Consider the following 11,126-nt stretch of genomic DNA (forward strand, 5'->3'; position numbering starts at 1 on the left):
TGTGTGTGTGTGTGTGTGTGTGTGTGTGTGTGTGTGTGTGTGTGTGTGTGTGTGCGTGCAAGTTAATAACGGTGTCATACCCATTATAACATGGTAACTGTATAACTGCAGTCATGTCAGCAACTGATTTTAGAGCAAAGTCCAACACTACATAGCTGTGAGATTTCAGGAAGTGAAACGGGGAAAAATCACTGTTGAAAAGCAGGTAAAAAAAACCTATTTAAAAACAATTTATTTGCTTCGTTGTTCTTTTATTTTTGCCCTTCATTGTTAATCTTTATCTCTCTTGTCTCTGCGTTTCTCTCTCGCTTGCATTTGACTTCATCTTCTTGTTTTCCTCTGCTTTAGTTGCACTTTTTCTTCCTGCCTCTGATCATTGTAGTCGCAGAACAAATAAATAACGAATGATTATGATTGAAATCACATTTTTTCTTCCTTCAGAATCTTTGAACGTGGTCTTAACCAAGTATGCTTAGGTCATGCATGTGTATACAGTAACACCTGTAGACAGTATGAGTATTGCTGAAAATGTGTTAATACATAGTGTTTCTGACTCATGTCAAAAACTGTTTAGTTCAGTACAATTCACAGTTTTCTGTTGTGTTTTATTATTTATTAAGATTAAAAGACTGAAACACCCCATATTCAGATGATTTCTTACGGGACTAAAATTAAAGTCTTCCTCAATGAACACATTCATCCAAGGGTGATTAGGGATGAAGGACCAGAGCATCTCCAAAACTGTGACTCTTGTGGGGTGTTCACGGTCTGCAGTGGTCAGTATCTACCAAAACTGGGCCAAACAAGGAAAGACTGTGACCCAGTGACAGGATCATGCAAAGGCTGGCCCATGTGGTCCAATCCAACAGACAAGTTGCTGTAGCTCAAATTGCCAAAAATCGTGATCCTGGTTCTGGTATAAAGGTGTCAGAATGCACAGAACGTCGTAGAGTATAGGGCTGCATAGCTGCAGACCAGTCAGGGCGCCCATGCTGACCCCGTCCACTGCTGAAAGCACCAACAATGAACATGAGAGCATCAGAACTGGACCATGGAGCATTGGAAGAAGGTGACCTGGTCTTCATTTGGATGGTTGGATTTGTTTGCAGCACTTACCTGAAGAAGGCAATCCAGCGTAGGCAGTGTGATGCTTTGGGCAATGTTCGGATGGGAAACTTTGGGTCCTGCCATCCATGTGGATGTTACTTTGACACGTACCATCTACACGCTTTCATGGAAACAGTACGCCCTCATGGCTGTGGCCACTATCACAAAGCAAAAATGGTTGAGGAATGGTTTGAGGAGCACTGTGCATTGACTTGGGCTCCATCTTCCCCAGTTTTAATCCAGTTTAATCATCTGTGGGATGTGCTGGTCAAACAAGAACAATTCATGGAGGCCCCACTTTGTATAACTTACAAGACTTCAAGGATCTGTTGCTTACATCTTGGTGCCAGATACCACAGCACACCTTCAATGGTCCATACCTCAACCATTTAGGCCTGTTGTGGTAGCATAAGGGGAACCAACAGAAAATTAGACAGGTAGTCAAACTGTTACATCAGAATATTTAAAAGAAGGTGGGTGGGTGTGGGACAGCTCTGTGAACATACTGGGGACTATGCCAATTATAGAGAATCATCTAGAATCATCTATACTTGAAGATGCCATTGTTGCCAAAAGTTGTTTTTAACTATAAGGTCTGTACTATATATAACAAATGGAATATTTTAATCTTTATTATGAACAAACTGATAAAGGACTACAAAATCTATTTGGCTATGATTTTTGTGGATAGATTGATCAGAGAAAATGAACTGAATTATTTTAAAAGGTTTGAAGCATATAAAAAAGAGTCTAAAGACATTCAGATCTCACTGCATGCGTGTGTGTACACCTGTATTTTAGGGATGGACACCAGCTTTCTGGTGCTGTGCATGATGCTGGCAGCAGATGTGACACCAGCTTCTGCTACAGCAAATGTAAGAGTTTTACTGCATTTATTCTTTTTTTTGTATTCACTAAAGATTGTATACAGATTGTATACAGTGTAATATTGTGAAAAAAATGTTTTTTTTACTATTATACTTTTTCTTTTCTTATCTTTAAGGCATGCTTAAAAAAAACATATAGAAATCTGCCACTATAGATGCGGGTTGATATAACAGACTAATAGTTTTGCTCTGCAGTCCATGCACCTAGATTACTTATACACCACCTAGTGGTCAGATGTAGAAATGCATGGCATAGAAATGAGTCAGTCATGTTTCCTGCTGATTTTATGACCCCGAATAATGGTCTTGGTCACATTTTTTTTTAAATCCAGTACTTTTGTTTGTTACTTGCCTTCTTCTAATTTTTTGGCATTTTACATTCATGTGATCATTTTACAAGCTGTTTTGATCTTTTATCCATCATTATATGCAGTTACTTTATTTATCAAATGACATATTTGTTTATGTGCGCTCTAGCCAAGCATCATAGAGACCCTCATTCTGGCCACTTTCCAGCGTCCCTGGCTCTGGGGTCTCTATGTCTTTGTTGTTGGACTCCCCATCGTTCTCTTCATAAGCTTCATGTGGCCAGACAAGGTACATTATACTTAAGAGTAGTTTGGTCTTCCAGAGAAATACGACAACTCCAAAAAAACCTAAATCTTTAACTGTGTGTTGTGCTTGCTTACAGAGGTTTGGTCCCCCTGATCAACCATATTACTATAAGAAGAGTGATGAGGATCAATCAGATGACCTTGAGCTCTCACCACCAAGGAAATCGATAGAAAAAGGTAATTTATTATTATTATTATTATTATTATTATTATTATTATTATTATTATTACATGAATGCAACAGAAGGAGTCTATTTCTACAACATGAAATTTAAGATATGTAATGAAGAAATAAGTAAAGCATTATCTGAGCTCTTAGGCATTAAGAGCTCAGCATTAGACATTAATTACACAGTGTTTGGAAATAGCTAGCTTATATTTTCTTAAAATTAATTCAACAGCCCTTTAAGTTCCTTTGCATCATATTAATTGGGCAAAATTATATATATATATATAATTATATACAATTTCCTATTTGTTACTCTTTTTTATTGGAACCAGACAGTGATTATCTAATTTAGCTAGTTTATAACAATTTTTTGTTTTTTTTGACAAAGTCTAAGTAGGATTGTTACTAAACCTGCGGCCGGCCATGGAAACTGTTGATGAAACTTTTTGTCTGTTTCTGTATGTGTATCTAGATTCATGCACCAGAGCAAGAACCTCAGAACAGGAAACCCAACAAACTCACAAGAACCTGCTGAGAAGAAAGGCTAAGGAATGAATGGCATCCCCTTACTTAGGCAAACTAAAAAAATTAATATAACCAATGTATTCGTATTTAGTTGCACATATATGGGTCCTATCATCACCCCACAAAACTGCTCAGGAATTATACAGAGGAACACGAAAGCTAACCTGACACCCCTCCCACCAACTCACTACATCTGCAGGATATGCTGCAACAAGCTTGATTCACAGAGGCCGAAACCCACAGTTAACTGGACATAACATATGCCGTGTGTTGGGAAATGACACATTACTGCAGTAACTAAGTACTTCTATATATCAGTTCCTCTTGCCTGCTGTGTACATAACTGGTTCCACCAAAAGTATACCTGTTTTTGAAGCTATGAACTTGAGTCATAAAAACTAATAAAAATTTAAGATCACACCAGAGGATTTTTTTTTATGTTCATCTTCTACAGTCTTTGCTTGATTCCTGTTTTGGCTGTTACAATTGAACTGTACACTGGCATTAGAGGAAATAATTGCGTTCTTGCTAGAAAATAAGTGAGAATAAATGTCAGTCTGTCCATTAGCCAGTTTAGCTTAGCACAAAGGCTAACTTCTCTATCCAAATGCTGCAACATTTTCTAAGAAACATATTTAAGATTACTACCTGTTATGAAGTTTACTTTTACTTGTGAGTAAAAAATGAGAACATCTGTTTGTCACAACAGCTGTACAGATTCTCAGTTGATATCGTGCACACATTGCTTGAGAGTTGCTTGTGATACAGCCACCAGTAATGAGGGAAAAATCTATTCTCCAGTTAGAAGCTGAGTGTTTCTTTGCTGTGACTAGGTGAAATCAGATGCAAGAGTGTGCTACATCCAAGGCCTGTTTATGATTGCCTTGGCCACTAGCTGATTGCTGTGGTTGCCTGTAGTTTGCATGGAAGATACAAACTCTTCTGCAAACACTTGCTAACGACTATTTGAGTAGAAACATTATAGGATGAACTGGAAATGGTGAACATTCACCCTCAAAGTAAAAGTTGCACTTCATTGCTACAGCAACATATTTCAAAAAGTGTAATGTTTTCATTGAAGGCTAATGTTCTCCTCTTCTGGTTTTGTGTTTTATTACCACCTGGAGTGTAGTTGGACAGTTTTTACAGATGAGCTGGTGTGTTCTGTGTAAAGTACAGGCAACCGCGGCAATCTGCAAGCAACCAAAGCAAAAGAGATGTTTTTTTGCCAACTGGTCAGGCAATACACATTTTTCTGTAGCAACCAGTGGTTTCCAAGCAGTCAGTGACCAGTCTCTAGGACTGCGTGACTGGGCTTTACCAGTCAACTTTCACAGCGACTACCAGCAACTTCAAGCAAGCACTTGCTATTCTGTGATTGTTTCCCATCGCTGTGTGACTGGTGATTTATTTAGTTGATCCTACATTTTCAAAAATAGTGGACAAATTAACATCACATGGTTAGTTGTCACATGACCACTCATGCTAAACTAAGCTAACCTGCTACTCCAACTATATATTTAGCATAAAGATGTGAGAGCGGTGGCAAGTACCTTGTTTAACTTTACTGAAGAAAAAGGCATATTTACACAATGTATGCCTGCTGTGACAGCCAACATTACTATATACTATGACATCCTCCTACAGCATCACTGTCTAAAGCTGTCATTGTTCGGTTATTAAAGCTTTCAACCAACAGAAAACTTGCCTCTTCTTCCCTTGAAATGAAATCACTAAAAGCCACTTAATACAGTCGAGTCTCTTTGTAATCCTTTGAGACAAAATATCTTCTGCTCTTCCTGCTCCTGTTAGAGTTGACCTTCAGTGGCATTTAGCTGCTGGCAACATCTATTTAAAATGGCACAACACTCACTCATCAACAAAATGACTACTTGACTCTTTAATGACACTGACAAAGAATGCAATACAGATCAGTGATAAGTGGTGGATGGATCTGCAGACTATCATCAAATGCACATTTTTGAAAAGGAATAACTTCAAATAACCTTCTGCTAAAATTGTTTGAAAAAAGTCTGTTCTCTTATTTTATGGTGTTTTCCTGAAACCGTGGCTGGATTTTGGGAAGCGGACATCTGTTCTGGATATTTGCTGCATATTTCTTCACTGTAGAGAATCAGGTATTTGGTCAAGTTCTTCTTGTTCTTCTTGGCCACAAACGTGGTTTTGTTCCAGCTGAGGGGAAGATCCAAATAGCAGCATTTGCTCAGGGGCAAAAATCAAAGAGATAAAACCAAACTTGAAAAAGCGAAATACTTATTCATTTGCGACTTCTTGCCACTTAGGGTGTTGTGATATCCAAACACGAAGAGGATGAGAGGCTCTCTGTTGCTGCTGCTCATACTGACAGCTTATATCCAGTCTCTGTGTGTAAGTACGTGGATCTGACACGTTTCTTTTTACATAATTTACCAGGTAGGCTGATCATTTGAATTTAATTTTAAGTTGTATTTACTTCATTTTTTCCTAAACCACAGCAAATGTCAAATGAAGTTCTTCTGCCTAATATATGATGTTAGCTGTGTGTCGTATTGACCAATTAACAATGCAATCTACCATTTAAGCATATTTTGACAAATGATGAAATCAACTTAGCCACGTAACTCTAATTATGTCTTTTTTAACCTATTTTAAATTGCAGGACATATACAAACTCAGAACAGTTCATATTTAAATATTTATGAGGATTCATTGTAGGATCAGATTAAAGTTGTACCACTCAGGAGGCAGAGCCTCAGGTTACCTACCAAGTGGAAATTTGATAGCTTGATCACTGGCTCTTCTGGTCTGCACAGGCAAGATACTTAACCCCGAACTGCCCGAGTATGTGTCAATGGTAGGCAAAGTGTTTAGGCAGGCAATAAAGAGTGGAAGACTGCTGTATAAGTACCAGGCTATATTTCCCCAAATGATTCAGTTTGAATTGTACAGCCTGATCTTGAATTTAACATAAGAATAAAAGTAAGTATTAAACAATGGCACTTTATGTGGCGTATCAGATTTCAAAATTATAGTTATTCAGCTTGTCAAAACTGCAAATGCACATAAACATTAACTGGATATGAAGCTTGGAGCAGAGGGTTAAATGTTGATTTGACTGGAAGCTGATGCTTATTTTTTTAAAGAAAAGTTTTAGTGATGTGTTACAGGGTTAGATTCAGTTTTGTTGTATAATCTATGTTTCACTCTGTATATCAGCATAACATTGGATACCTATCATATGTTATGTGTAGAGGAGGGAATGAGAATGAATGATGATTCTTACAATTACAGCAGTACAATTATGTATGTGTAGGCGTCAGACAGTTGCCGTGAGGAGGCGGCTCGTCTGCGGGAGCGGGAGAATCTTCTGAAGGGCCAACTTCAGAAACAAGAGCTCCTTCTGCACAGATTACAGCTCCTGAACCAGCCTCGTAACAACAAAGTCAGAGGTGACCAGAGCCAGGACAGACAGTATGCAGGTCAGGGCAACACCTTCAGGACTAGACTAAAAATATCTTCTTTGAAAATCTCCTGCCGCAGAATCACAAACCAGATAATGTGTTAAATACAAAATATGTGTCTACATATTTAAATTTGAGGGTGTATGCATCAGATTGCTCCCAGGTCTTCAGCGCTGGCCACAAATCCAGTGGTTTATACAGAATCAAAGCCAATGACAGCCCTTCTCCAGTCCAAGTGTACTGTGATATGAGCGACGGAGGTGGTTGGACCATCATTCAGAGACGGATCAGCGGAGCTCGGACATTTAACAGGTGTGTCTTACATCTAACAGCAAGGGTAAAAAAATTTAATTATTTACATTTTAAAAAATGTCTATTTGCCTACAAGGTCATGGGAAGAGTACAAGAATGGTTTTGGGGACATGGATGCAGAATTTTGGCTCGGAAATGACAACCTGCATTACATCACCGAACAAGGTATTAACAATGTACTATATTATTCTTATTGTTTAAAGGTGCAGTAACTGATAGCATATATTATAAAGTGGAACACAATAATGGCAGAACATTGCTCTCTGCTCTTGTTCACTACGCAATGACTTGTGGGTAAAAGTCAGTGTCCTCTGGCGTCAGTGGAGTTGTTACAGGTTTTGGACATGTTTTGACGCAACAACGATAGTGTTTTGGCCCTCACCATATTGTTATTATTAGTATTATGTTTTTATTTTATTTTATTTTTTTGAAGCCAGCAGCTATCAGCTAATGTTAGCAAGCTTGGTTAGCATGATAAATTCATAAACTCTAAAACTGAAATAGTGCAACACACAAACACAAATATCTGCTAATTAGTGCTAAGTAAGCAACATTAACAAAATACTAGAATTTCACTCACCAAAACTGATGCACAGACTTCCTGTTGCAATATGCAAAAATGTAACAAACACAGTTGGGTGGTTCAGGTCAGTGAATACTATCCGATTGTTCAGTGATGACGTGACGAATCCTACTTCCGGGCCTAAAGTAGTCTGCGTTTAATATGGCTTTTGTGTTGTTAACATGTTTAATGTTATGTATTTTCTTCTATTTAATCTCAAAAAGCTCCTAAAACATTCAGTGATCATTGACCTCCCTCGGCTTTTATTACCGGTAATCATTTATTTAAGCTCAGTTTTTAAAACCTTATGATGTAACTACAGCCCAGGTAATGCAGCAGTATATGAATGACTAACCTCGTATTGTGGATGGATTATCTCAGTTGTTCTCCTGGCTGAAGTTTGGTCCTTTTACAGCATCCTGCCATGCGATTACATTTGTTCCTGACCACCGAGAACACTCACGATAACTTTTATCGAGTGGAAAAAAAGTTAGCTTGTTTATTGTATATATTGTGCTAACATAGCTGTGTCGCTAGCGGTCACGTAGCACATCATTATATACCAGCTAGCCCAACTTCAGTAACCCTACAAATGTCACTGCTGTTTAGTTTTCTGTCTTCATTTATGCTGGAAGTGATAACAGAGCTGTACGTTTTAATTTGTTTCCAAAACTCCGCAGTCAGGACATGCTATATTGTATTTAGATAGAAGCTAGCGAGCTAACTCCCTGCTAACTTCTAACTCCGTTAAATGTCATAAATTCAGTTTTCATGGATGCCTGGATATTAAACTGAATTGTTACACCTGGTAGAGCAGAACGCTGATCATTTTATTAAAGATGAAAGACTTTAGACAGTTTTTCAACTCTCAGTAATGCCATAGTGATCGTTTGATATATGGACCTGCAGTGGAGTTTAGGTCCAGACACGGCTAGTGACGTCAGACTGAACAACCGGATTAGAGGAGATGAGGTGCTAGCTACAGCTACATCTGACCGTCACAGTTTAGTAACACTAAATTCCCATAAACCAAATACAGCCTGTTGAGATGTGATTGGCCAATACTTGGACTATAGACAGACTACAAACATAAACCAGAAAGCTTTGAGTACAAAAACACTGAATGCATAAAATCACATGGTGCACAAAATAAGTTATTACTGCTTAAAAAACTGCTACAGATCCTTATTGTGTTTGCAGGGGTCAAGATTTTAAATTGCTTTAAAATTGTCATTTTTGTTATGTTCATGTGTTTGTTCCAGGGAATTATACTCTGAGAATCAACTTGGAAGATTTCGATGGTAACCAGCGCTACGCTGAGTACAAGAACTTCAGAGTCACGGATGAAAAGGTAACGATGCTAGGCGACCGCTAAACTAATAGATAGTAGACTTGACAGTCATTTAATGTGTTTGATTGTTGCTGGGGAAAATAATCTTGAATCTCATGCATGTCTCTGATATATCTTATATCTGGTTTTCTTCTCTCTATGAGATTGTACCATTTTTAAAGGATCGATGCTAATTGAAAGATACTGAACAGAAATATGAAGCTACAGTCAGCTGCTGGTTAGCTTATCATAGCATAAAGACTAAAATTTGGGAATTGTAACATAAGAGGGTTAAGTTTTCTCATTCTGAGTCGGTCTAATTGAATTTTATCCATCCATCAATTGAAGTCCCACTCCCCCAAAACAAGTTCAAGTTCTTCCTGGTGGGTCCCCAGATATTCGAAGACCAGATGAAATTTATGTAATCTCTCCAGTAGGTTCTGGATCTTCCCCAGGGTTTCCCATCAGTTGGGTAACTTGTATCATACGTCAGCTGTTATTTTAAACTTATAGCAGCTGACAATCTCTTATTGTATCCTTCTTTTTAGGATCACTATCGCCTTAGCTTTGGAGTCTATGTAGGTACAGCTGGAGATGCTCTTTCTGGAACCTATCAGGTTGGGGTTTCAGACTGGGCCAGCCACCAAGGCATTAAATTTAGCACCTATGACCAGGACAACGATAACTACAAGGGAAACTGTGCCGAAGAAGACAAAGGAGGCTGGTGGTTCAACAAGTATGGGGTTTGCCCATTCATCAAAAGATTTGCAAAGATGGAAAAGTATTTATCAGTCATCCATTATCATAAAAAATAACAAAAGGATATTTGTTTTTTCACACTCCTCAGGTGTCACTCAGCCCATCTCAATGGCAGATACTATCCCAGTGGGTACTACAACTCTGTAACAGATGATGGTGTAGTTTGGTACACTTGGAGAGGATGGTGGTACTCTCTGAAAACCAGCATCATGAAGCTGAGACCCACTGCCTTCGAAATTGATCCCATTGATGACCCCAATGTGGTTCATCGCAGCCGAAGAAGATCTCAAATCAATTGTGGGTAGAAACTAATTAGAAAACAGTACTTTTACAGTAATACTGTAAACATTTTTTCCTGTGTTATTGGACTATATCTTAATGGTAAATGGCAAGTAGAGAAGTAAAAAGTGGATTAACTCGAATTCATTATTTTTCCTATACCGGTATTGGGAATATAAAAATAAACAACCCTTCTTAGCTTATCTTAGTAGGAGATGCTTATGAAATGCTGTTTTATAGCTCCATGTTACAAGAGGAAGTAGAATGCACACACAGCTGTCTGTTTTGGTGGAGAAAAGGGGAATCTGATGTCAGTGTGTGTGCCAGACACAGGCGCAAACATTGAAGTGAAAGGAGCCATTATCATGTCACTGAAAATAGTTGTAAGAGGAGTTGATGTTGTCATAGATAGACAACATAGAACTGAAGCCAATGCTATTTCTTTGGCACACACAAACAGTCTGCCCCAGTGCAGCTGTGGCTACAACTGTAGCTGCCTCCACCAGTGTGTGAATGTGAGAGTGAATGAATAGTGGAATTGTACAGCGCTTTGAGGGCCCCGAAAAGCGCTATATAAATGCAATCCATTATTATTATTATTATTATTATAAATAGAGGCTTAAAAATACTATGCATGGACTGTTATCCACTTACAGGCTGCGGACACACCGTCAACTCCATATTCCTCTTATTTGAATTATAACCATGATTCCAGAAATAAAACATGCAAGTCCTCCCTGTTATTTCATAATGCTGAATTAACTAGTTGTGTTGTTCTAATGCTGTTGTATTTGTTTCTATTCTTTTATTAAAAACGTTAAATATCAAATTTCTTGTGACACCTTTATTTGAATTCTGACATTTTGTGAGCACATTTTGCTACTCCACATGCCAAATCACTATCAACCAAAGGTGGAATTTAACCTTATCCACAACTTTTTGCACTCTTTATTCTGTACCGTTTATGGCTTACTAAAATAAAATAATAGACTCCCACATGACTTTGTACAGGACTGCTTGCCTACATATTGTGACGAGTAAATGTATGAATCGATGTATGTTAATGTTTAATTTTTCGTCTAGGTCAGGTTGGACTGAACGCCATCGACCAAACAGCAAGG

The 11,126-nt window shown here is 38.2% G+C and overlaps 2 protein-coding genes across 2 annotated transcripts; both read left to right on the forward strand.

The window, feature by feature from the left end:
* The first annotated feature begins 64 nt into the window (after window positions 1–64).
* Window positions 65–3,728, forward strand: LOC106633711 (calnexin). The gene is made up of 5 exons (XM_014340724.2): window positions 65–205; window positions 1,909–1,982; window positions 2,472–2,591; window positions 2,686–2,785; window positions 3,250–3,728. The coding sequence occupies exons 2-5, from the start codon at window positions 1,911–1,913 to the stop codon at window positions 3,330–3,332; spliced, it is 375 nt and encodes a 124-aa protein (XP_014196210.1). The 5' UTR covers window positions 65–205; window positions 1,909–1,910; the 3' UTR covers window positions 3,333–3,728.
* A 1,720-nt stretch (window positions 3,729–5,448) lies between these two features.
* Window positions 5,449–10,997, forward strand: fgl1 (fibrinogen-like 1). Its single transcript, XM_005944306.2, has 7 exons — window positions 5,449–5,690; window positions 6,616–6,781; window positions 6,916–7,075; window positions 7,152–7,240; window positions 8,900–8,988; window positions 9,516–9,703; window positions 9,815–10,997. The coding sequence occupies exons 1-7, from the start codon at window positions 5,634–5,636 to the stop codon at window positions 10,029–10,031; spliced, it is 966 nt and encodes a 321-aa protein (XP_005944368.2). The 5' UTR covers window positions 5,449–5,633; the 3' UTR covers window positions 10,032–10,997.
* The last annotated feature ends 129 nt before the right edge of the window (window positions 10,998–11,126 follow it).

Source organism: Haplochromis burtoni, unplaced genomic scaffold (assembly GCF_018398535.1).
Source record: "Haplochromis burtoni strain Fernald_Lab_line unplaced genomic scaffold, NCSU_Asbu1 Contig_399, whole genome shotgun sequence".
NCBI lineage: Eukaryota > Metazoa > Chordata > Actinopteri > Cichliformes > Cichlidae > Haplochromis > Haplochromis burtoni.

What these genes read in the sequence shown, in the direction of transcription:
- LOC106633711 (XM_014340724.2), top strand. Translation starts at nt 1,911, where the DNA reads ATGGACACCAGCTTTCTGGTGCTGTGCATGATGCTGGCAGCAGATGTG. An exon ending in CAGCTTCTGCTACAGCAAAT is followed by an intron (nt 1,983 to 2,471) that starts GTAAGAGTTTTA and finishes TGTGCGCTCTAG; the next exon opens with CCAAGCATCATAGAGACCCT. An exon ending in AAGGAAATCGATAGAAAAAG is followed by an intron (nt 2,786 to 3,249) that starts GTAATTTATTAT and finishes ATGTGTATCTAG; the next exon opens with ATTCATGCACCAGAGCAAGA.
- fgl1 (XM_005944306.2), top strand. Translation starts at nt 5,634, where the DNA reads ATGAGAGGCTCTCTGTTGCTGCTGCTCATACTGACAGCTTATATCCAG. An exon ending in CCAGGACAGACAGTATGCAG is followed by an intron (nt 6,782 to 6,915) that starts GTCAGGGCAACA and finishes TGTATGCATCAG; the next exon opens with ATTGCTCCCAGGTCTTCAGC. An exon ending in GCATTACATCACCGAACAAG is followed by an intron (nt 7,241 to 8,899) that starts GTATTAACAATG and finishes TGTTTGTTCCAG; the next exon opens with GGAATTATACTCTGAGAATC.